This window comes from Aotus nancymaae, unplaced genomic scaffold, assembly GCF_030222135.1.
Source record: "Aotus nancymaae isolate 86718 unplaced genomic scaffold, 86718_ANA_hifiasm-v0.15.2.pri h1tg000002l, whole genome shotgun sequence".
Classification (NCBI taxonomy): Eukaryota; Metazoa; Chordata; class Mammalia; order Primates; family Aotidae; genus Aotus; species Aotus nancymaae.
Genome location: NW_026988413.1, coordinates 2398337 through 2425096, shown reverse-complemented (window position 1 = coordinate 2425096; position 26760 = coordinate 2398337). Strand labels below are relative to the sequence as shown.

Sequence of the window (26760 nt, the reverse complement as noted above, 5' to 3'; positions counted from 1 at the left end):
TTATTTCATTCAGATAATGTATTCATTCAAATTTCTAAGAACCCAAAATAAAAAAGCTACAACTATTTTACTTACAAATTAAGTATAAATACTTTAGTATACAGCCAAACACATCAAAAGTTACCACAAACCCTATATACATTCAAATTAGGTATTTTTGAAGTTTAAAGGATTAAGCTAAGGAACTCTGTTTTCTCAATGGCAAACACATGTATGAATTTTAGGGTTTTTTAGCAACATTCTGAGATACAGGCTACATGTATTAATTTTTTTTTTTTTTTTTTTTTTTTTTTTGAGACAGAGTCTCACTCTGTTGCCCAGGCTGGAGTGCAGTGGTGCAATAATCTCAGCTCACTGCAACTTCCACCTCCTGGGTTTAAGCAATTCTCCTGCCTCAGCCTCCCAAGTAGCTGGGACTATAGACACACATCACCATGCCTGGCTAATTTTCATATTTTTAGTAGAGATGGGGTTTCACCATGTTGACCAGGCTGGTCTCAAACTCCTGACCTCAGGTGATCCACCCGCCTCAGCCTCCCAAAGTGCTGGGATTACAGGTGTGAGCCACCACGCCCAGCCATGTATAATTTTAAACAGTCAAAAAGCTAACTACAGTAAATAGGTCATTAGGTCCAAGCCAATATTTTAGAGATAGAAGGAACAGAAACCCAGTCCAACATTCGTTTCCTCATTTACATTTACCTACATAATGTCTAAAACAAGAAATCCATAAACTACATCAGTAACATGCATTACTTTCCATTTTTATCATCTTTATGTATTAAAAACGCTCCATGAATACTGAAGATTGGTATTATCAAAATCATCCAATAGACAGAAATCTAGAGAAGTAGTATGTTTACATATAAACCAAGTCATACAACAGTAGTTAAAAAAAAAGCATACTAATCATTTACCAATTGTATGGGATATTGTGTGCAGTATTAAAAAACCTAAAATTGATTTAACGCTAGTTTTGTTAACATAGCTATCCTTCTATGAGAGGATTCTTACTATCTTCCTAGCTGTAGGGAAAATCTGAAAGAAATCTAGAGCTGATATTAATGTTCCATATCATTCACATCCAAACTACTTATACTCAGCAAAAAAATAAATTGTGAGGAGCTAATGCACAAAAAGATGGAAACCATATATACATCTCCTTTCAGATTTTAAAGTATTTTCAGAAAACAGATTTTCAAAAAATGCATTCCCTATCAGATGTCAAATTTATACAACTTCTGTGAAATTGATTTAAAGTAATCCAATAATTCCCAGCCTTTCAACAAATCGTTAGGGTCCCCTATGGTCTCGCACTGAACTCATCATGGGTACACACGCCAACTCTATCCTTGAGAAGCGTGACTTGGGAGGTGAGAACAAATAAATTTGAAAATAAAAATAAACAATAAAAAACAAATAAATATACAAATAAATAATGACAAAGAATGACCATTCTATGAGGAAGAAAGGAAGAGGAAGAAAAGGGGAAGGGACACCTAAACAGCTAGCCAGCAAGTCCTCTCCAAGGAGGGAACATTTAGGCTAAAATGAGTGGCACGTGCTGGAATGTGTGCTACTCCCAAGGAGAAAGAGTGGTATATGGAGAGGATCTACTGGATGCAGTGGGTCAGGGGAGAGGAATCCCAGACAGAACTCATATGTCTGGGACCAGATCCTTGGGGGCCATGATCCGAAGTTCCTTTCCCTTCAACACTTCTCATCACTTTCTACTATTTGGATCAGAATTGACAGTTTTTAGTTAACGTCTAACGCACACAAAAGAATTTTTATCTTTCTTATGCAAACTGTCCAAGAATAACTTATCACTACAGATATGTCTTAGTGTGAGTGAGTGACCGATGTAGTTTAGATATTTGATCCTTCCAAACCTCATGTTGAAATCTGATCCCCAACACTGAAGGTGAGACCCGGCGGGAGGTATTTGGGTCATGGGGTGGATCTCTCGTGAATAATCAGTTTGGTGCTGTCCACACAGTAATAACTAAGTTCCTGCTGTATTTGTTCACGAAAGCAAGTTGTTTAAAAGAGTGTGCACCTCTCTCTCTCCTCCTCCCCTCTCTCTTGCCATGTGATACAACTGCTCCTCATTCACCTCTCACCACAATTAGAAGCCTCCTGAAGCACTAGCCAGAGCAGATCCCAGTGCCATGCTTCTTGTACAGCCTGCGGAACCATAAGCCAAATAAACCTCTTTTCTTCATAACTTACTCAGCCTCATGTTTATAGCAATGCAAAATAGAGCAATGCAGTGACAATGTGAATAACACACATATATTTGTGTTAAGTGCTTACGAGCACCATCCTCCTTGATTTCTACAACAATCCTATGAAAAACAGACTGTTAAAATCCCCATTTTATATTCTAAGAAACGGGGTTACAAAAGAAATGTGTGTGCCTTCAAAGCCTATACTCAACTACTATGAGCTAATGGGGGCTTAAATATGAGTAAGACATAGTCCTTGACCTCAAACAGCTTATATTCTAGTGTAGCAGAAGAGATTAGATGAATTAAAAAAAAAAGAGAATTTGTTAAAGTCATAACGGTGGCTGAAATAAAATGTTACAAAAGTTCAGAGAAAGAAAAATTATTCCCAGATGGGGAGAAAAAAGTTTTGGCCAGTGTTTTTGATGGTAGTAGCGTCTTATCAGACATCTTAAATTACCAAAAGAAAGAAAGGCGTTTCAGTCAGAGGAAACTGTAAGCAAAACACAGAAGTGGAGGGGTACAAAGTCCACTCTGCAAGAAAGCAGTTTTACAGCTCTGGAGCTTACAGCAGAATAGAACAGCAGACCAGAGTTTGAGCTCTGAAATCAGCCTCTTGGGTTCAAACTCTGCCCCATCTCATAGATCTCTGATCTTGTACAAGCTACTTAATCTTCCTGAAATGACATTAGTTTAGCCATAAAATAAAAATACCACTATCTAATTTACATGTTTGTCATCAGGATAAAATGAAATTATGTGTGTAAAATACAGTGTTTATTGCTAGCATATATAATACACTCCATTACTCAATAAATAATCTTTATTATTGAATGTTACCAACAAGAAAAGCAATGATAAGACTTTGAGGACATCGTTAATAAGAGACAAGTTAACGAGAAGAACTAGCTTGGGGAAGGGAGCTAAGTAAGTAGTTTGGTTTTATACATGCTGAGTTTTCAGCTCCATGGGTTATTCAATTATAGCACTTAAAATGTACTGTAATTTCTTTCCATTGTCTTTTCCTCATTAGAATTAGGCATTTAAAAGTGATGCAGAAATGGCAGAGATGGTTAGAAGCAGAGCATTAATAGAACTTTAGACCAGTGACAGAACTTGGAACATTTGCCTATAGTCAGGAGTCAGGAAGCAGAAAAGGATAAAGAGGACCAACCAACAACAACAACAAACAAGAAACTAAATGAACACAGCGTCACAGAACCTCTTTACAAGGGGAGGGAATTCCAAGACCTGACAGCATGTGTGTGGTACACAAGTGTGTATACAACATTTATACACTTTTTGTAAAATATATTTGTGTGTGTGTGTGTGTTTGAGATGGAGTCTTGCTCTGTCCAGGCTGGAGTGCAGTGGCGCAATCTTGGCTCACTGCAACCTCCACCTCCCAGGTTCAAGTGATTCTCTTGCCTCAGCTCCCGAGTAGCTGGAATTACAGGCACGCACCACCATGCTCAGCTAATTTTTGTATTTTTAGTAGAGATGGGGTTTCACCATGTGGGCCAGGATGGTCTCGATCTCTTGACCTTGTGAGCCGCCTTCCTCAGCCTCTCAAAGTGCTGGGATTACAGGCGTGAGCCACCGCGCCCAGCCATATTTATGTATTTTTATAAATAAAAAATTAAACTTTATCTTTAAAAGAAAATTTAAATATTATGATTTTCATAATTAAGCAAGCATTTATTAAAAGAACGTCCACAATAACACTTCCTCAGTTTTTCCCTAAATTAATCATGACAAGGAAGACAAACATAACTATAATGATTTAATAAGTATTACTAGTGAGACAGATGCAAAGAAAGAGTTTAATTATTTGTCCTTGAAGAAGCAAGGCAAGGTTCAAAGATACGTAGACAGTGGAGCTGATACTTGAGCTACGTCTCAGGAGGCTGCTAGGTGGCTGGAGCAGGTAAGAGGCCTTGGAGGGAAAGACACACCCCTAAAGACAGATTGCATAGAGCCTATTTAGAGCACAGCACGTTCGCTCCTGAGTTAGAGTGAGAGTAAACAGAGGGACAGCTACAGGATAAGTTAGTGTGGACCAGGCCGTGAAAGGCTTTGTAACAGGTAAGTAGTTTAGACTTGAGTTCATTGGCAATGAGCATCCATGAAAATAAGTTACAAATTTCCTAGGTGCAGCTAAGAAATTATTTTTATATAATTAAATATCTGACAAAATAGAGACCAAAGAAAGAGACAAATCATTAGAATTACAACCAAGTGAAAATCACTTAAAAACTAATAAACAGTGTTTCTAAGATTCAAGGCAAAGTATGGTTCAACTAATCGCGACATAATATACAGACAAATTTTCAGAAATATAACCATTTTGTAAATCAAAGCATACTAAATTTTGAAATATAATAGAGGTACTTTCTGATATTAGGCAATGGATACCTAAAATACCTGTAAATATTTGTAAATTTTGTACTAAAATTTGATAGAGGACTTTTTACCTGTGCGCCTATAGTTAGTATTTTAAAAGCAAAACCAACCTTGGTTTCCAAAGATTGAAAATTTAACCTAAGTTCTATTTTAAAAAATTATGAAACAACAATTTGATAGATAAATGTACAAAAAATATTCTTCTTCTATTTCTAAATGCTAGCTCACAATCTAAAAAAATGCTCAAATGTAAACAGATTTATTTAATAAACAAAATGATATATAATTAAATACTTACTGTTGGCTTCACTAGCAACTGACCCATCACTGTGAACATACGGGAAAGGCCAACTGGTGTACACACTGCAGAAATAGGATCACCAAAAGACAGAAAGCTACATTAGAGAGCTTGGAGAGATAAACAACTAGACCGTAAAAATAAGACAAACTCAAAGATTATTTTAAGAACATTCTTCTTAAACATTGTTCATTTTAAGAACATTCTTCTCTCCAGTTGAGATTCTCAGTGTTTTGTCAGAGGACTCTTCACCTTCATCAATACAGAAGTTAGAGGGGCATGTGAGGAGGACAGGAGTAATTAGTTATGAAAGATGTGTGACGACAAAGGCTTAGAATAATATTCAAGATTCTAGCAGTTGAAGAATGAATACTTTTGCTTAAATAAATTAAAGAAAAATGAGCAAAGAATCGGTTAAATTTCAAGTATTAATAGGACTGAGAAACAAACAAGAATATCTAAAGGTGACAACCATAGTCTTAAGTCCTTTAAACTATATTTATCTATTTATAATACCCCTGAGATAGCCTGTGACGCTTCAAGTAAAAGAAAACAAACTTTCAAAAAACCACAAACTTATCATACATAATTCTACCATTTCCATTAAAAAGCAGAATCTAGCACTGTGACGGGTGTAGGGGTGAGGGTAGGGCATATGCGTATGAGTGTGCATATAGTTTGTGTGTCAGTGTATATAACTGTGTATGAGTGTGTGAGTGTGAGTGAGTGTGTGTGTATGTGTCTGTCTGTCCGTCCATCTCTCTCTACAACCCGGTAGAAGAGGCTTTCCTTAGAGTACAATAAAAGCACCTTATTATTTCAAAGTTGCCATTTATCAAAATTTATTTTGAATAAAAATAGTTAAGGCAAACTCAAAAAATCTCCAAATAGTTAAAATATCTCATCAGAAAACTTTCCTGCAATTCTCCAGAATACAGGATAGCTCTACTTTTCTATCAATATTAAGTCTGAAAAATACTTACAGAGAAGTAACAAACATCCCATCAATGATATACAGGAATATAAATAGGGTAGATAGAACTCCCAGAGATCTATTTAAAAAAGTAAATATATTTTAATAAATCCAAAATACTGCAGGTTAAGATACAGTCAGTCTATTTTATAATAAGATAGAGGCTGACTTATACCTCATGTAAACATTGTAATTGCCTATTTGAGTTTATTAAACCATATAATGACTAAATTATACAATAAAAAGATCTAAAATAGAAAACCAAGAAGTAAGCCTTTAGCAAAACCTGTTTGGATGGAAAAAAAAGTTTTTATGGAATTTGAAGAACAAAAACCAATTAACAACAACAAAATCTGAAAAGCTACTTACTCGTTCTTCACATATAAAAGAAATAAAACTTCATTCTTAAAGATATCTAAAGATTTCTTAACTCTGTAAATTAACATCAAACATCTTTGTCAACCATACGCAGAATTATTTAAATGTTTTTAAAACTGAATATGTCATTATATCCTAAACTACAGTTTCCATTGAAGAAACTGGTTAAAACAAGGACATCCATACCATATAAAGATTCCATGCTTGCCGCATCATTGTCAATGAGTGCTGAAGCTACCCACACTATCCCAAGAATGAGTAATGCAAGAAGCAGCAGCATGACCAGAGTCTCTAAAATGCGGGCTCGGATTCCCTGAAAAATACAGCAGAAATGTAATTTTAGTATTTCACATCATTTCATGAACAATAAGGTTTCTGCCTATATGCAAGCATAAAATAATCCCTTGGAAGGAGAGGAAATTTATATTAACAGGAAAAAAACACTAAGTACTTATGGTTTATAGTGTTTAGACTGACTTTTCAAAATTATGAAAAATATTATTAAGCTTAGATAAAATACAAAAAAAATTCTTCATAAAAAACATCTGCAGAACCATTTTAAACAATTAATTACTTTCCTAACAACTTTCCACTAACAAAGCAGATTAATGAATTTCTATCCGTGATTCTAATCAAGGGAATAGAAGGCTAATTATGGCATACAGCCAAGGAGTTCACTGAGCACTGAACTGGGTACACGCACAATGCTCCGAGCTGCTGGAGAGCGCCGGCTTTCTCTAGCACGGACTCTGGCGCTCCTCACAGCCTCCGGAGCCCTCTACTGTGCCGCTGGAGAACTGTCCATTGTAATCCAACATTATAAACTATAGAGATACTGCTTTTACCAATTGTATATGATGCTTTTCTTCACATTATATAGAACTTTAAGTAATCCATGAGGATGGAATATAATCATATAATCATTATGCACAATTTTGTTTTAAATGTGAAACAATTCTGAACTCAGGACCAAACTAAAGGCTAGACTTTTAAAACTTAAAAACTGCAAGACAAAACAAAAAAAGAAACCTCTTTTTACTCCCCAAAAAGTCACCAAATAATTGAATCTGCAACCATAAGTTAAAGATTCATACTGACATTTTTTTACTGCCATGAACTAACCTACAATTATCTAATACAACCAACAAAATTATAAATACATCCGTATTTCTCAATAAATCATGTAATCTCATTCCACATTTTAAATAGTTTAAAGATACGAGTTATAAAATTCCAAAACATACATTTATTTCAATATTCTCCTAAGTATTCTAATTTATGAATTACAGGAATAGGTTACACTAAAATCACAGCACCCAGTTCTTCAAATTCAATAGAAAGGAGAGGAAATGTCCTAAAACCATGGAGAAGTATACCTAGCCCTAAATGATGACCTCTGAGGTGAAGTGGCTTTTTCTTACCACTCCTTCAGCAATATCTCAAACTTACCACAGGGCTGCATTTGGCAGGTTTAAAACACTTCCTCAAATCTGAGAGTCAGCTCACCTTAAGTGTTCATAGCATGGGAGGCCAGTGAACCAGAATGAATTAGGCTTGTATTTTAACACATGAGATCTCATAGTAAGTAGCTATTAATCACAGGAAATGAAATATGAATAGTCACAAAACTCACTACAACAAAACACACACTACTACTTTACTGAAGAGTCCTTTGAACTTCCACTTCACAACTTTCAAACTATTTAAGATACTGATATGATCTGCCTGTGTCCCCACCCAAATCTCATCTTCGATTGTAATCCCCATAATCCCCCTATGTCGTGGGAAGGACCCGGCGGGGTAACTGAATCATGGGGGCAGTTTCACCCATGCTGTTCTCATGATAGTGAGTGAGTTCTCACAAGATCTGATGGTTTTATAAGTGTCTGGCATTTTCCCTGCTGGCACCCATTCTCTTGCCACCTTGTGGAGAGGTGCCTTCTGCCATGATTGTAAGTTTCCTGAGGCCTCCCCAGCCATGCCGAACTGTAAGTGAATTAAACCTCTCTTCTTTATAAATTACCCAGTCTCAGTTATTTCTTCATAGCAGCATGAGACAGATAACAGACTAATACAGATACCAAAACATTATTCACCCCCTTTAACAATGATTTCTCTCTTCCTCTTCCTCCTTCCCTTCTTTTGTCTCTTAAGAATTAATGCTTTTTATTACACTAAATATTTTGTGGAAACCCTATCAATAAACAGATAAAAGGAGATAAAATTATATCTTGCATGTTTATGCAGATTTGCTCTAGTATTTGTGTTATACTCTCTCAATTCTGTCTTTCCTTGCCTCCAACCAGACCCTAAGAAATATATGAACTAAAGAGTAGGGCTCCCAAAACAAATAACACATGCATTATACCTATTATGTCAACTAAATAGTGTAGCAGTGTCAGAAGTGTTACATATATGAACTACACAGTGGTGGCTCCTTGGAACCATTTAAAACCCACTGTCCAAAAGAAGTTATAATTGTTATGTTAAATAATTACAACACTGTAACAATAAGTACAATATAATATTTATGATGATAATAAATGTTGGGAAACCACAAATCACCATAAAATTTATAGGCTTCCTCTGGTATTTTGGTAAGAACTATTTCTTAGCAATTAAACTTGTTTTCTTCAGATACATGCCTATGAGCTGGGAGGCAATGCTCCATGGGTCTCTCACATTTCGATGCATCTCACAAGCAGAGGCAGGGACAGACCTTACTTAGAACTGTCTTCTTAAGGTTTGTACAGGAGACGGCCTTGGGATTTAGAGATAGTGTATCTCTGAAGCAAAGGACAGGTTTGTTTACTGTCTAGTAGCACAATGTTCACCTCCAAGCAAAGATTGTCTAGACAGAGTTGCTTGCAGCCCAGTATAACTACTGTGGGTTCCCTACCTGTGATACAGAACCATTGTGGGGCTTGGGGTCTAGGGCACCAAAAGGAAGCTTGTGCATTTGGTTATGTGCTGTGCATAGCAAAGTCCTTTGCCTCCGACCCAGATATCTCATGTTTACAACCAGCATCCATGAAACTGGGAGATTAAGTAGTTAGTTTGCAAGCAGGATAAAATCTCAGACCCTTCACAATTCCTGATGGGTTTTGGTGACAAGGATAGAAGGTTAACAGATGGCTTTCTGGAAACGAAAGAGGGGCCCTGCAGATTGGCTTAAGGGATATGCGAAGACTCCTGGATCTATTAATAGTAGTGAGTGTGCTCGCCCATGTGGTGGGCAAGCAGGAGGAACAGGGACCCCAAGCGGTCCTAGCTGCTGGCGACAGTCTGCAGGCCGAGGTAGGTAGTGAGACTGAGCCCACTGCTGGCTAGGTTGTCACTCCCTCTCCTCTGAGCAGAAGCAGGAAGGAATGTTATCATGACGGTGGAACAGTGAGCCTGCAACACCAGCTAAAAGGTCCTGTGGGTACAGCTGCTCTATCAAGGAGTCCCAAAGCTGAATAAACAGTGTCAGGAATGAGGCTGTAGACCTATACATAAACAGATGTCATTACAAATTTGGCTGAGCCATACGCAGCCACTAGCTGCTCAAAATGGAAGGTGCCTTGCTCAATGGTGTGGGCCAGTCACTTTTCCCATTGCCCCTTCATCTGTCCTCCCCCAGTTCCGACCTCAGATGCTTAGGAAAAAAGATGACTGGGGTAAAGTAGGGGTCTCTCTGTCCTTCAGGGGAATAAAAACCATACACAGCCACCTGAGCGTGCAGGGGAACTTCAGGAAGGAGAGGGACTCAAACTCATGGCCACATCACCATCCTACCTAGTCCTTCACAAAGGACTGTGAGGTGGCCGCACAGAATTGTTGGTGAACAATGACCTTTTTCTTTTAATAAAGATAAATATGAATAATGATATATATATGTCATAAACTAAAATGCAATGCCAAAAAATATTTTTGAAAGAGAAGTCATTTAATAATAATTCTTGATTATTTTATACATAAAGAACTAGACATTTAGATGAGGAAAAAAAGAGTTAAAGAAAAAATTCATTTTAAATGGGGTCATTTAAAATGATACATTTCACTTTTTACTGACAATAGAGAAATTAAAATTAAATAATGCTATTAAAAACTTAAGGTTACCACTAATCTTACTGGTATCAAAATAATAGAATTAGTAGCAGTAATAGCAACTAGTATCAAAAGTAATACTACTAAGATACTAGAGAATAGAACAAAAAAGAAAATATAGTTAAAAATAGAAAACCAGTTTAGCAAAATATTAACACAACAAAATATATAAAATATGAAAACAGAAAATGAGAAAACCAAATATATCTACTCTAATGATATATGCAAATCAGGTCAAAAAACAAAATTCAACTGTGTTAAGACCTATGAAAACTAAAGTGATACTAAAAGTGAAAAGTAATGATTAAAAACTTACTATTTATTTTTTAAAAAATATAACAGAGTCTAGTTTAAATATAGAAGAGTGCAAAACAAAAAATGTTAAATGGGACAAAGTAGGACATTTTATATTGATGAAATTTACTAGCCCTACACTATTATGTTCTATTACTTTAGTTTAACTGGTGAGTACATACAGCTTTATTGTTGTTATTATTATTATTATTATTATTTTTTGGAGACAGAGTTTCGTTCTTGTTACCCCGGCTGGAGTGCAATGGCGCGATCTCGGCTCACCACAACCTCTGCCTCCTGGGTTCAGGCAATTCTCTTGCCTCAGCCTCCTGAGTAGCTGGGGTTACAGGCACGCGCCACCATGCCCAGCTAATTTTTTGTATTTTTAGTAGAGACGGGGTTTCACCATGTTGACCAGGATGGTCTCGATCTCTTGACCTCGTGATCCACCCGCCTCGGCCTCCCAAAGTGCTGGGATTACAGGCGTGAGCCACCACGCCTGGCCGTTATTATTTTTTATATGATATTTAAATTATACAAAACCAGGCCAGGTGTGATGGATCACGCCTGTAATCCCAGCACTTTGGGAGGCCAAGACAGGTAGTTCACTTGCGGTCAGGAGCTTAAGACCACCCTGACCACCCCATGTCTACTAAAAACACAAAAATTATCTGGGCATGGTGGTGGGTGCCAGTAATCCCAGCTACTCAGGAGGCTGAGGCAGGAGAATTGCTTGAACCTGGGATGCGGAGGTTGCAGTGATCCAAGACTGCACCACTACACTCTAGCCTGGGTGACAGAGTGAGACTCTGCCTCAAAAAAGCCAAATAAATAAATAGAAAACCTTTATTCATTATATCCTGGATGTTTATGCAAATTTGATATTAATTTAAAAATTCATTTAAATTTTTAAAAATAAAAATTCCTAAATACGTGTCTATTTTGATGTGCTGTCACTACCCAGTGCATACCATCAGCTTCTGATGCAGCAGAAGGTCAGAGCCCAGCCTCGACATTAGGAGGTCCTCAGGGGATGGAGGGCCTAACTGGGTGGTTTGGCTTCAGCAGTGGATTAGGAAATAGAGTTTCCCCAGGAGGTAACTGCCACTTTTTCACGTGAAACCTTAATGCCAAGCAAGGCCAGGCAGGTTGGGCTCTAGGAGAGAACATGTTTATTTGGCCAGGAGGTCTGTTAAGCCTCTTCCATTTTACTGGACATGGAATCTAAGTTGGTCCACCCCAGAAGGGGGATGCCAGGCTAGGGAGTCACATGGCCCCACAGGTCAGGCAATCCATTTCAACAAGATCTGAGCAGCAGATTAACAGCTGTCCTTGCTCAGGAGTCCGCTTGGAGGCAGTAGCAGGTAGGAGAGGCACTGCTACTTTAGGCAATGGCCTCTTTGAGTACTAGGAAGCTACTAATTCTCTCACAAAAGCTGTGATATTAGCTTCTCCCTCTGGGGTCCTATATTGTTTATATTGGGCCAAAGGGAGGGCACAGTCCCTGAGCCCAAGCATGCATAGTACGATCATGTAAAACATCAACACCAATTTAATATATAGTCAGCAATGCAAGCTACATCACAAATGGAATAAGCCCAAAGACCCTACTCAAAAAGTCACCTGACGCCAGGCTCAGTGGCTCACACCTGTAATCCCAGTGCTTTGGGAAGCTGAGGCAGGAAGATCACTTAAGGCCAGGTATTCAAGACCAACCTGGTCAACCCAGTGAGACTCCAACTTTACAAAAAAAGAAAGTAACAATTAGCTGGGCACAGTGGCTCACACATGTTAACCTAGGACTTTGGAAGGTCAAGGTAGGACTGCTGAGCCCAGGAGTCCAACGCTGCAGTGAGCTATGACTACACCACTGCACTCCAGCCTGGGCAACAGAGCAAGACCCTGTGTCTTTAAAAAAAAAAAAAATCAACAACGGTTTGAGTCTTGTCCAAACCTTATCGGTTGAATTCAGTATTTTTCCTATTCTCAGAATGCTGACCAGGGAGTGCCATATGTGCCTGACTCAGGGTCTACAGCAATAGTTGCCAGGAGATTACTCTATCTCCTGTAGGGAGTGTGAGGCGTGCAGGTAGGAAGGGGTAACAGGTAGGGACTTATCCTCCTTGGTCCTTTACTCCAAGGTCAGTAGATGAGCACCCATGCTACGTCCTTTGCTATGTACCTATGGTGTCCAGCTAGCACCCTGACTGTGGGATCTGTTCTTTCTGCCTTGTGCAGACAGCCATATTCTGCCCTGAAATTCTGATCCAAAACCTGGCTAAGACACAAAAAGAAAAAGAAAACTTCACACCAATATTCCTGATGAACATAGATGCAAAAATCCTCAACAAAATACTTGCAAACTGAATCCAGTAGCACATCAAAAAGCAAATACACCACGATCAAGTAGGCTTTATCCATGGGATGCAAGGGTGGTTCAACACACTCAAATCAATAAATGTGATTCATCACATAAACAAAACTAAAAACAAAAACCACATGATCATCTTAATACATGCAGAAAAAGCTTTCAATAAAATTCAACATTCCTTCATGTTAAAAAATCTCAAAAAACTAGGCTTTGAAGGAACATACCTCAAAATAATAAGAGCCATCTTTGACAAACCCACAGCCAACATCATACAGAACAGGCAAAAGCTGGAAGCATAGCACCTTGAGAACAGTAACAATACAAGGATGCCCATTCTCACCACTCGTATTCAGCATATTACTAGGAAGTCCTAGCCAGAGCAATCCAGCAAGAGAAAGAAAAGGCATCCAGCTGGGCATGGTGGCTCACGTCTGTAATCCCAACACTTTGGGAGGCTGAGGTGGGTGGATCACCTGAAGTCAGACGTTGGAGACCAGAATGGCCAACAAGACGAAACCCCCCCCACTACTAAAAATACAAAAATTAGTCAGGCGTGGTGACAGGTACCTGTAGTCCCAACTACTAGAGAGACTGAGGCAGGAGGCTAGTTTGAATCCGGGAGGTGGAGGTTGCAGTGAGCTGAGATTGCGCCACTGCACTCCAGCCTGGGCAATAGAGCAAGACTCTGCCTCAAAAAAAAAAGTAAAGAAGAAAAGAAAAAAAGAAAAAAGAAATAGAAGGCATCCAAATAGGAAGAGAAGAAGTCAAACTACCTCTGTTTGGAGATGATGTAATTTTATACCTAGAAAATCTCATAGTCTCTGCCCAAAAGCTGCTAGATCTGATAAACAATGCCAGCAAAGTTTCAGGATACAAAATCAATGTAGAGAAATCAGCAGCACTTCCATAAACCAGTAACATCCAAGAATAGCCACAAAAAAAAATAAAATAAAACGAAATACCTAGAAATACAGCTAGCCAGGGAAGTGAAAGATCTCTACAACAAGAATTACAAAACACTGCTCAAGGAAATCAGAGATGACACAAACAAATAAAAAAATTCCACACTCAGGCCAGGCGTGGTGGCTCACGCCTGTAATCCCAGCACTTTGGGAGGCCAAGGTGGGTGGATCACGAGGTCAAGAGATCGAGACCATCCTGGTCAACATGGTGAAACCCCGTCTCTACTAAAAATACAAAAAATTAGCTGGACATGGTGGCGCGTGCCTGTAATCCCAGCTACTCAGGAGGCTGAGGCAGGAGAATTGCCTGAACCCAGGAGGCAGAGGTTGCGGTGAGCCAAGATTGCGCCATTGCACTCCAGCCTGGGTAACAAGAGCGAAACTCTTGTTTCAAAAAAAAAAAAAAAAAAAAAAATTCCACACTCATGGATAGGAAGAATCATTGCTAAAATGGCCATACTGCCCAAAGGAATTTACAGATTTAATGCTATTCCTGTCAAATTACCAGTGACGTTCTTCACAGAATTGAAAAAAACTACTCTAAAATTCATACAGAACCAAAAGAGCCCACAGAGTCAAAGGAATCCTAAGCAAGAAGAACAAAGCTGGAATCATCACACTACTTGACTTTGAACCATACTACAAGGCTACAGTAACCAAAAGAGCATGGTACTGCTATAAAAACAGACACATAGTCTCAGTATGTGGCGCCTCCCCCGTGCGCTGTGTGTGCACGCTGCAAAGACCAGCAAGCTCCCCGGACCTTGGAGCAGGCCTGCCACCTTCATGTCCACTCTCCTGATCAATCAGCCCCAGTATGCGTGGCTGAAAGAGCTGGGCCTCCGAGAGGAAAACGAGGGCATGTATAATGGAAGCTGGGGAGGCCGGGGAGAGGTTATTACGACTTACTGTCCTGCTAACAACAAGCCTATAGCAAGAGTCCGTCAGGCCAGTGTGGCAGACTATGATGACACTATAAAAAAAGCGAGAGAAGCATGGAAAATCTGGGCAGTTACTCCTGCTCCAAAACGAGGAGAAATAGTAAGACAGATTGGCGATGCCTTGTGGGAGAAGATCCAAGTACTAGGAAGCTTGGTGTCTTTGGAGATGGGGAAAATCTTAGTGGAAGGTGTGGGAGAAGTTCAGGAGTATGTGGATATCTGTGACTATGCTGTTGGTTTATCACGGATGACTGGAGGACCTATTTTGCCTTCTGAAAGACCTGGCCATGCACTGATCGAGCAGTGGAATCCTGTAGGCCTGGTTGGAATCATCACTGCATTCAATTTCCCTGTGGCAGTGTATGGCTGGAACAACGCCATCGTCTTGATCTGTGGAAATGTCTGCCTCTGGAAAGGAGCTCCAACAACTTCCCTGATTAGTGTGGCTGTCACAAAGATAATAGCCAAGGTTCTGGAGGACAACAAGCTGCCTGGTGCAATTTGTTCCTTGACTTGTGGTGGAGCAGATACTGGCACAGCAATGGCCAAAGATGAATGAGTGAACCTGCTGTCCTTCACTGGGAGCACTCAGGTGGGAAAACAGGTGGCCCTGATGGTGCAGGAGAGGTTTGGGAGAAGTTTGTTGGAACTTGGAGAAAATAATGCCATTATTGCCTTTGAAGATGCAGACCTCAACTTAGTTGTTCCATCAGCTCTCTTTGCTGCTGTGGGAACAGCTTGCCAGAGGTGTACCACTGCGAGGTGACTATGCATGAAAGCATCCATGATGAGGATGTAAACAGACTTAAAAAGGCCTATGCACAGATCCGAGTTGGGAACCCATGGGACTCTAATGTTCTCTATGGGCCACTTCACACTAAAAAGGCAGTGAGCATGTTTCTTGGAGCAGTGGAAGAAGCAAAGAAAGAAGGTGGCACGGTGGTCTATGGGGGCAAGGTTATGGATCGCCCTGGAAATTATGTAGAACCGACAATTGTGACAGGTCTTGGCCACGATGCACCCATTGCACACACAGAGACTTTTGTTCCGATCCTCTATGTCTTTAAATTCAAGAATGAAGAAGAGGTCTTTGCATGGAATAATGAAGTAAAACAGGGACTTTCAAGTAGCATCTTTACCAAAGATCTGGGCAGAATCTTCCGCTGGCTCAGACCTAAAGTATCAGACTGTGGCATTGTAAATGTCAACATTCCAACAAGTGGGGCTGAGATTGGAGGTGCCTTTGGAGGAGAAAAGCACACTGGTGGTGGCAGGGAGTCTGGCAGCGATGCCTGGAAACAGTACATGAGAAGGTCTACTTGTACTATCAACTACAACAAGGACCTTCCTTTGGCCCAAGGAATCAAGTTTCAGTAAAGATGTTTTAGATGAACATTGCTTAATTTGAGGTGTTCCGGCAGCTGTTTTTGAAGAAGACAAAGAAAATTAAAATTTTCCCTGAATAAGTGCATCATTATAACTGTGACATTGACTAATCCCCCATGACCCCAAAGCCCTGATTAAATCAAGAGACTCATTTTTAAAAAATCAAAATAAAATTGTCACAACATAAAAGAAAAAAAAAAAAACAGACACATAGATCAGTGGAACACGTAGATCAACAAAGGGCCCAGAAATAAAGCCATACACCTACAACCATCTGATCAACAAACTCGACAAAACAAGCCATGGGGAAAGGGCTCCCTTTTTAATAAATGGTGCTGGGATAACTAGCCATATGCAGACGACTGAAATTGGATCCCTTTCTTACACCATATACAAAAATCAATTCAAGATGGATTAAAGACTTAAATGTAAAACCTAAAACTGTAAAAACCCTGGGAAAAAAACCTGGGAAATACCATTCTAGACAGAGGCCCTGGCAAAGATTTCATGATGAAAACACCAAAAGTAACTAAAACAAAAACAAAAATTAATAAATGGGTCCTAATTAAACAGCTTCTGCACAGCAAGAAACAAACAAACAAAAAATCTACCAACAGAGTAAATGACAATCTAAATAATGGGAGAAAATATTTGCAAACCATGCGTCTGACAAAGGTCTAATATCCAGAATCTATAAGAAACTTTAAAAAATTAAGCAAAAAACAACCAACCACACTAAAAAGTGGGCAAAGAACAGGAACAGACACTTTTTCTAAAGAAGACATAATGTGGCCAATAAGCACATAAAAAAAAGTTCAACATCACTAATCATTAGAGAAATGCAATCAAAACCACAATGAGATACCACCTCACACCAGTCAAAATGGCCATCATTAAAAGGTCAAAAAACAACAGATGCTGGTGAGGTTGCAGAGAAAAGGGAATCCTCATATACTGTTCATGGGAACATAAATTAGTTCAGCCACTGTGGAAAGCAGTGTGGCAATTTCTCAAAGAACTTAGAACTACCACTTGATCCAGCAATCCCATTATTGGGTATATACTCAAAGGAATATAAATCATTCTAACATAAAGATACATGCACTCATATGTTCACTGAAACACTGTTCACAATAGCAAAAGCATGGAATAAACCTAAATGCTCATCAAGAGTAGATGGAATAAAGAAAACGTGGTGCATATACACCATAGAATATTATGGAGCCATTAAAAAAAAAATGAGATCGGCTGGGCGCAGTGGCTCATGCCTGTAATCCCAGGCATGAGTTGAAGACCAGCTTGGACAACATGGTGAAACCTCATCTCTACTAAAAATACAAAAATTAGCTGGGCACGGTGGCAAGCACCTATAATCCCAGCTATTCAGGAGGCTGAGGCAGGAAAATTGCTTGAACCCAGGAGGTGGAGGCTGCAGTGAGCCAAGCTTGTACCACTACACTCCAGCCTGGGTGACAAGAGCAAAACTGCATCTCGAAAAAAAAAAAATGAGATCATGTCCTTTGCAGCAACATGAATGGAGCTGGAGGCCATGATCCTAAGCAAATTAATGCAGGGACAGAAATCCAAACATTGCATGTTCTCCCCTGTAAGTGGGAGCTAAACATCAAGTACACACAGACACAAAGAAGGGAATGACAGACACTGGGGCCTACTTGAAGGTGGATGGTGGGAAGAGGGGGAGGATCTATCTCTCTATCAGGTACTATGCTTATAACCTGGGTGATGAAGACAAGCATGGTGGCTCACGCCTGTAATCCCAACACTTTGAGAGGCTGAGGTGGGCGGATCACAAGGTCAGGAGTTTGAGACCAGCCTGACCAACACGGTAAAACCTCGTCTCTACTAAAAATACAAAAATTAGCTGGACATGGTGGCACACACCTGTGATCTTAGCTACTCGGGAGGCTGAGGCAAGAAAATTACTTGAATCCAGGAGGCAGAGCTTACAGTGAGCTGAGATCATTCCATTGCACTCCAGCCTGGACAACAGAGCAAGACTCTGTCTCAAAAAAAAAAAAAAAGAAAAGAAAAATCAGCCAGTGTGGTGGTACGTGCCCTTAATCCCAGCTACTCGAGAGGCTGGGGCAGGAGAATCACTTGAACCCAGGAGGCAGAGGCAATGGTAAGCCAAGCTTGCTCCACTGTACTCCAACCTGGGTGACAGAGTAAGACTCAGTCTCAAGAAATAAACAAATAAACAAACCCGAGTGATGAAATAATCTATACACCAAACCTCACAACACACAATTTATCTACATAACAACCTGCACAAATACCCCCGAAACTAAAAGTTAAAAAAAACAAACAAAGAAAAATGAAATGAGTAGGGCACACTTCAAGGAAAATGAACTTTTCTAAAGTGTCTAAAGCAAAACCCTTTAAAGAAATTAAAAATATTGACAAGGAATTTCCCTTCAATAAAAGTTCTTGGCACAGATAGTTTTATAAGTGAGTACTTTTAAAGTTCCAAGTTTCCAAAATTCCCATGATAATTTTATTTCAAATATTTAATATTTGAATATTTAATTATTAAATATTAAATATTAAATATTTAATATTTAAAAATCAAGATCTTTGGCCAGGCATAGTGGTTCACACCTATAATCCCAACACGTTGGGAAGCTAAGGAGGCAGATCACTTGATGACAGGAGTTTGAGACCAGCCTGGCAAACATGACAAAACCCCGTCTCTACTGAAAATAGAAAAATTAGGGCATGGTGGTGGTGCACACCTATAGTCCCAGCTACTCAGGAGTTCAAGACCAGCCTGGCCAATATGGCAAACTAGCACTTTGGGAGGTCAAGGTAGGACTGCTGAGCCCAGGAATCCAAGGCTGCAGTGAGCTATGACTACACCACTGCACTCCAGCCTGGGCAACAGAGTGAGACCCTGTGTCTTTAAAAAAAAAAAAAAAAACAGTTTGAGTCTTGCCCAACCCTTATAGAAAACACAAAAATTAGGGCATGGTGGCATACATGTCTCTACTGAAAATACAAAAATTAGGGCATGGTAGCATACATGTCTCTACTGAAAATACAAAAATTAGGGGATGGTGGTATACACTTATAGTCCCAGCTACTCAGGAGGCTGAGGTAAGAGAATCACTTGAACCTGGGAGACGGTGGTTGCAGAGAGCCGAGATCAAGCCACTGCAATCCAGCCTGGGCAACAAAGTAAGACTATGTCTCAAAAAAAAAAAAAAGATCTTTCTAAACAATTTTACCAAATCTTTAAAAAGATCAGCACATGCATACATATATATACAAACTAAACAACCTACATCTCTAACTGTAAAAAACAGATTAATGAATTATGATACTTCCACAGAGTAAAACATTATATCTTAAATCGTGGGGAATTTTCACAATATAATTTTACTGCATGCATGGTATAACCTATTTTTAAAAATATGTTTAGAAAAATATGTGAATGTGTATAGTTAATAGTCTTATCTCTAGAATTACAATGATAAGGAATAATTCTTCTATTATACTTTATGCTTTTCTTTTTTTCTGAATTTTCTAGAGTGGGTGTGTATGACTTATGTAATAAGAATACAAAATTATGATACTTCCATATTATTATATGTTTTAATTTTTAATTTTTTCTTAAAAGAAGTAACTTCCAAGAGACTGGTACCCAAAAAAGCTTTTAAAAAATATATCTGATTTCAGTTTATGAGACATACTAAACTGGTTAAGAGCCCTGACGCCAACAGTAAATTGCTTGGGTCCAAATCCTAGTTCCACCACTGTATAACCTTGGGCAAATGACTAACCTTTGCTGTGCTTCAATTTCCTCCCGTGTGAAATGAGGATATTAATAAGACGCCTACCTCACAGGGCTGTTATAAAGATCAATTGAATTTGATATATATATACTTTATACATATACATATAAAACACATATATACATATATATAGTTCACATATCATTTGTGTTTCTAAATTAAATTTATGCTACCTTCTAATGCCATCACCCTCTTCCCAACTCTGTCCCCTACCATCTACAAACCTGAAGAAGCAGTCCCATCTTTCTCGATGATACGAGCATCTGGTTCACAAGTACTTCTTACCTATCCCCTGCCCTCATGAGTAACGTAGTAGCTCATCACCTCAATTCCAATCGGCTTAATTCTCATTCTACTGTAGCCACCCACATGCATTCAACCTATTCCACCATCTCTCAGGCTCACCTCTGAGATCTCGAACTTTGAAACTGCCGTCTTAGTCCACAACTTCCTGTCCTTTTCTGTCCCCTCAGTGCCTAACCCAGCTATGCCTCCGCATCATCATAATCTCCACTCCCTTGTTCCTTCCCAGTCCTTCCAGCCAGTCTTCTCTTTCACCAGCCTAAACCCCCTGGTTCACTACTGAATTTTAATGATGATCCAGTATCAACAATATTCTAGAGCTCCATGAACCTCTGGCTTCCACCAGACCAACTTCAACAATCCTTGGCACCTACTCCATGATTTCCAGCCCTGTCAAAAAAATTTGTATTATAGAATCATGAGACTGTTTTACTACTACATTCCAAAGTGGGCCTTCAATGCTACTTGGCAATCTTCATGCTGATCTCTGGCTGACTTTAGCAATTTCCACATTTTAAAAAATGTTTTCCTTTTAATTTTTGATCTATAATCTCATCCTCTACTTTCTTCCAACTACAGCTGACTTTAACTCTACCTCAGTAGGACATAGCTGAGTGAGGTCTGTGAGTCCCTCACCTTCCCTCCCCTACACTTTAGCTTCCGTTTCCATTTCTATTTCTTTCATTCTATAAAAGAAAATACCTCGAATCCCTTTCCTACTGTGGCCCAATCTCAGATGTTCATCTCCCATGTCGTATCAGTGCTTCTAAAAGTCAACATGCATCATAATTACCAAGGAGTTTGCCAATTACTGAGCATCAACCCCAAAGTGGTACCTCAGCTGATTCGGATAAAGATGGTTCACAGATGATATATTGCTCAGTTTTAACCTAAGTGGTCTTGCCTCTTCCGAGAGCCAACAACCCTGAAGTTTATATCTTTAGTCCAAATCTTACTGCTGTGGCCAAGAACCATATATATCAACTGCCATCTTTCATTAGACATCTCACCCGTACCTTAAACTTAATTCGAAGACCAAACTAATCATTTTATTCTCTATCTCTGCTCCTCCTTCAGTATCATATACCTGAATACATGGCATCATTATCCACTTTGTTGTTTATGCCAGATAAACAACCTGGTCACCTACCTTTCCTGCTGAACCCCATACCCTACCCCCACCATACACCCTGAACCTCGGTCCAGTCAAATACCAGGTGCTTCTGATTCTACTGTGTAATTACAACCCAAATTCATCCCTTCTTTTCCTCCTGCCACCACAGCCATCCAATATGATGACTTTTCTATTATAGATACACAAATAAGAACTATCAGAAATACATACTCACATATTTAAGCAGTTAATCCAGAAACATTTAGCCAAAAGAGCTCTCTGTAGTCAAATCATATAAATTGTTCAAGTTATTTCAAATTAGTCAATATTTCTTTTGAAACCCAGGAAATAACTCGCGAAAAGAAATCTGCTCATTTCTAGTTATCAATCTACATTAAAAGAGTAAATCAGCAATATTATACTTATAGAAAAGGCTGCCACAGTACAAGCCATCAAAATTATTTAATATGATCATGCCTGTCTGATGAAATATTGAATATAATTGATATAGCAAGAAAAAGCTGTTACTCTGACTTAATCCACTAGGAGGCTAGGATATTTAAGTTTTCCCTTTTGTTAATTTTACTTTCTTTCTGTGATTAAACGAGACAAAACCTGTCCAACGTAAAATCAATTAAGTACCACATGCATGAGCTTTCGATAAACCTTAAAAAAAGAGATACATATGTTCATTAAATGCAATGTGGCAAATTTTTTACCTTCAAAAACTTTGGGCTAGGGAGGAGATGATGGGACTATAAATAGAGATTTCATTTGTTATTTCAGCTCCCTCTAGTAAATACAAGTACCAAAAATCTATAAGCTGTTGCCAGTATCTTTTTTGAAATCATAAAAATATTACCAAGCTTCAAGAACACAGGCTTTAGGGCATGCCATGTGTGAGATTTTTAGACTTTTGGATGCCATTCTGTCTGCAAAGTAATGAAAAGCATTGTGAGCACTTTATCATCACCATTAATCACCAGCAGGACGGCATATAAGCAAAAAATATGCCGACTGCTCATTTTTCCATTAAGGGTCAGAATCAGGAGCTAGAAAGCCCCAAGGGGAAGCTTCCTATCAACTCCATTCTTGCATATACTGAGCTAAAAGATGTACCAGATGTCAGAATAACTTATTAAAATGCCCTTCAAACAACAAAGTGGCAAAACACTGTAAACAAGGAAGAAGGTCTCCATTGTTCCTCTTAATGAGAAAAGTCTCCTTAATACAAGATCGCAGGACTGTAAGAACTTCTATTTATTATCAGTAACTGTACTTCCTTCACCTAGTTTTGAATGCTTAGATTATGTCATATAATACTAGGATTTCATGAACTTCACAATATTTTTATTCTCAGTGTGAATATTTATCCTCCCATCCCCCACAAAAAACCCCATAAGCCTAAATTACTTTCGCAAAACTCCATCCTCCTTATTAAAAATGCAGTATAATAAGCACTCAGTGAATTAGTTAGAAACACCACTGAAATTAAGTACTTTCCTGCCAGTGAAACACCAGTTGTTTTGAGTAACCTATAGAATTAATCACGTTAATTTCATACTAGCATTTTTTGAAATTACAACCACCTCAATATTATATGAGATTAAATTCGTTGAAATAGAGTACTAAACACTAAACATTTCGATGTCTTTTACATTTCAATACGGACTAAATGGATAGTCTACTACACTAAAATGGTTATGATATAACTGCTTCTTGGAATTTTTGTGCTGGTCAATTATACATTTAATTCACATCAATGAAGTGAAAATTACAATGTACTCACAAAAGCTCTATGGAGAAGCTGGCATGTTTCTATGGTGATGAACATTTAAACAAGGTTTTGACTGGACATCTTGCCCTCCTGTAAGGGATGTAAAAACCACTTCATACACTATGTCTCTACCCATTAGGAAGCCTGGGAAAACTTCTACATTCACAGAACATTTAAAATAAATATCAAGCCATTGTTTTCACTTAACAAAAAGGGTCGCTTAGTAACATTAAAATAAGGTTTGCTCAGCATGGCATCAAGACTGCACCAAATATATACACAGTCATTGGGAAGATCGACAGAAGCACTAAAAAAAACAGAAAATAAAAGCAGGTATTAATTATTTTACTTTAAGCCATGAAAAAACTACAAACAAGCATACAGAGTGTCAAACATTTCTCCCTTTGCTCCCTAGTAATCATTAAGAGTATACACGAAAGAGCTTTGGTCTCACGTCAAAGAAAACAGCTTTGTGAAAACCTTTGTTAGCTCTATAGTAAAATAGTGAAATGTTTTTTAAATATTAATATGCTATGTAGTCTATTTTATATGCAAATATACTTAATGTGGTCTATACAAGATGAAAAAATTAAAACTATGAGATGCTCAAGCTGTTAAAGCTGGACAAAATGAAAGTATTTGGGATAAGTTAAAATAAAAACACTAATATTGCTAGTTCATTGAATTAAGATGTCTATTGCATTAAAATTTGTGGGCGGAAATTTCCCGTGATATTAGACAAATAAAAATCCTCCAGATTACAAGTAAAAAAATACAAGTTTTCAATATGTAAATGAAAGAACTGAATTATAAAAAGACTACAATAACTATCAAAAATTTTAAACATAATTCTACATTTGGGAAAAAATATTTCTTAGTACATCACATCACATCAAATAATTCACTGGTTAGCCAGTAAGGTTCTTTTCTTCTATTTTTGTTCTAATAATTCTTCAGTTCAAAATTCATGGAAAAGAAGAAATGAGAACTAACATTTGCAGAGCTCCTATTAGTTGCTTTATACTCATTTACTGAATCTTTACAATATATTAAAAGGTAAACTTGATTATACATAACAAAGTTCACACTTGAAAGAGTGAAATAATTTGCCTGAATGCCAGAATTCATTTTCAAATCAGGTCTGTCAGCCCTCAGGGCCCTGTGCTTTCCACCCCAACCCTTCACCCCCACATCCCCAGTGACAGAAATAAGTCACAAAAGAAAACACCACATGGAAAAAGGGAAGTGGGGGAGAATGCTTACAGCAAACAAGACAAACCTATGACTTTCGTAAAGGACCTAAAGCAAAGGACCTTAAGGCTTCTTTTACCAGAACATTAATTCTCAGTTCCATAAAAGCGAGCTCATACTAACGTCAGATGCTCAGTCCTAGAAGAAACCTGTCATGCAGTAGAACATCTTAGCCAATCTCCACTTTCATTTCATGAAACACTCAGGCACCAACTCCAACAAAGATACAACAAAAGAAAGATCATTAGGGTTATTATGTATTATATTATTATAATGAAACATAAAAGATCTTAAGATTTAAAATATAATAAAAAGCAACGACATATGAGAATTTAGGTAATAATGTCATATTGTTTATGTGGCAAATAATACATTTACACAAAAAGCACTAGAAATTCCAAAAAGAAGAAAAAAAAAAGCTGGGCAAGGTGGCTCACACCTAATCCCAGCATTTTGGGAGGCTGAGGTAGGCAGATCATCTGAGGTCAGAAGTTCAAGACCAGCCTAGCCAACATGGTGTAACCCTGACTCTAAAAAAAAAAGAAGAAGAAAAAAAAAAGAAATTTCAAAACACCACAGAAGATTCTTTATGACAGTGAACAAACAGAAAAGACGTACATGAAAGCTTACATTGCCTGCTCTCATTCCAGACTAGTCCCCTGTTAGCTCCTTTGGGACTCATCTCTCCCAGGTTTCCATATTTCCTGCATCTCTCAATAAACACACTACTTTGGGTGGGCCAGTGTGTGTGCACATGCATACACACATATTAGTATTTTATTAACACATTTTTATTAATATATTTTTCCATTGAAAATCAGCAAGTTGGCATTTGGTTTCATGTATCAATCTCTGTTTAGCTAATGCAAGACAATCACCAAAGGATAAATCACCCTTTACCCTTTCTATTTTTAAATAACAAAAGTACAGTGTTTAGCTTTACATGCCATTAAATACCCATGGATATACTACCCAACTAGAACAAACATTACCATGATCATCCTCCCAACCATCCTCCAAGTCAACCTTCTGTACAAACCTACCCACAGGTAACCACAAAACACTGCCAGGTTTATCATCTACTTATGTTTTTAAAAATTGTGGTAAAGCATGCTAACATAAAATTCACCATCTCACCCACTTTCAAGTGTACAGTTCAGTGGCATTACTACATTCACATTGTTGTGGTACCATCACCACCAGCCATCTCCAGAATTCTTTTCCTATTCACAAACTCCTCCCACCTCGGCCTCCCAAAGTACTGGGATTAGAGGCAGGAGCCACTGTGCCCAGCCAACATCTCAATAAGACTTTTTGTTTCCATAAAGGTTTTAAATATGATTTGTTAGATTTATTTCAACACCTTAGGCTGTCTTGCTATTATAAAAGGTATTTTTAATTAGATTTTCAATTCGTTGCTGGTATTTATTGATTTTTTTAAAATATATTAATCCTGTACCCAGCATCCCTGTTAAATTTTCTTATTTGAATTAATAACCTATTTTTAAATTCTATAGGAGTTTCTCCATAGACAATATCATCTGTTAATGATTGTTTTGTTTGCTCCTTTAAATTTCTCCTTTTCTTGTCTTAGTGTACAGGTACAGTTCTAATAACATTGTTAATTATTAGATACACAAATATTTTAAGTGGCATCCCAATTTTAAAGTACATAATTTTAACATTTCTTAATTAAGTATAACATCAGTCATAGGCTTATAGTAGATGTTATAAGCAGACAAGGAGGGTCTCCAGGGATTACACAAATTGAACCAACTTGAGCAATCATCCTGTTCTACAGTCTCTTGCCTGGCAGCCTGCTTTTTCCCAAACCTTGTGTGGAGTGTGGTCTTCTAGTCAGCTGGAACCAGCTTCTGACAGACCCTGGCCACTTATAGATGAACCCGGGTGAACCTTCCTCACTGCCACGATAAAGCCTGGACCCCAGGAGAGTTATAACTTCATGGCCATGTGCGACCTATGCATTGGCATGACTACCCACTACATCCACACCACTGGTGCCCTCCTCTCCATGTGACAATGTGCCTTCTTCCCTCTCCAACACCCTATGAAATCCTCTTGTCACTTCCCCTCAGGAAGACACTGCTTTGGAGAAAAGTCCCAGTGCTCTTCTTCCTTGTGCCAAGTAATAAAATTCCCATGGATCATAATTTGCGTTC

General features: G+C 38.4%; 2 protein-coding genes across 7 annotated transcripts in view; one reads left to right on the top strand and one right to left on the bottom strand.

Moving 5' to 3' along the window:
• Positions 1–26760, bottom strand: part of LMBR1 (limb development membrane protein 1) — a 249167-nt gene that overhangs the window by 70595 nt on the left and 151812 nt on the right. For 5 of the 6 annotated variants that reach the window (XM_064367704.1, XM_064367741.1, XM_064367593.1 and 2 more), the window contains 3 exons: positions 6467–6593; positions 5913–5981; positions 4930–4994 (listed from right to left, as the gene is read on the bottom strand). In XM_064367704.1, coding sequence (XP_064223774.1) covers positions 4930–4994; positions 5913–5981; positions 6467–6593 — 261 coding nt within the window. The remainder of the gene's footprint in view (positions 1–4929; positions 4995–5912; positions 5982–6466; positions 6594–26760) is intronic. The other variant, XM_064367622.1, reaches the window with a different exon arrangement.
• On the top strand, positions 14699–16516 carry LOC105712290 (alpha-aminoadipic semialdehyde dehydrogenase-like). Its single transcript, XM_021666255.2, is given in 2 exon segments — positions 14699–15698; positions 15701–16516. Coding segments are annotated over 2 exon segments (1614 nt in total). The 3' UTR covers positions 16315–16516.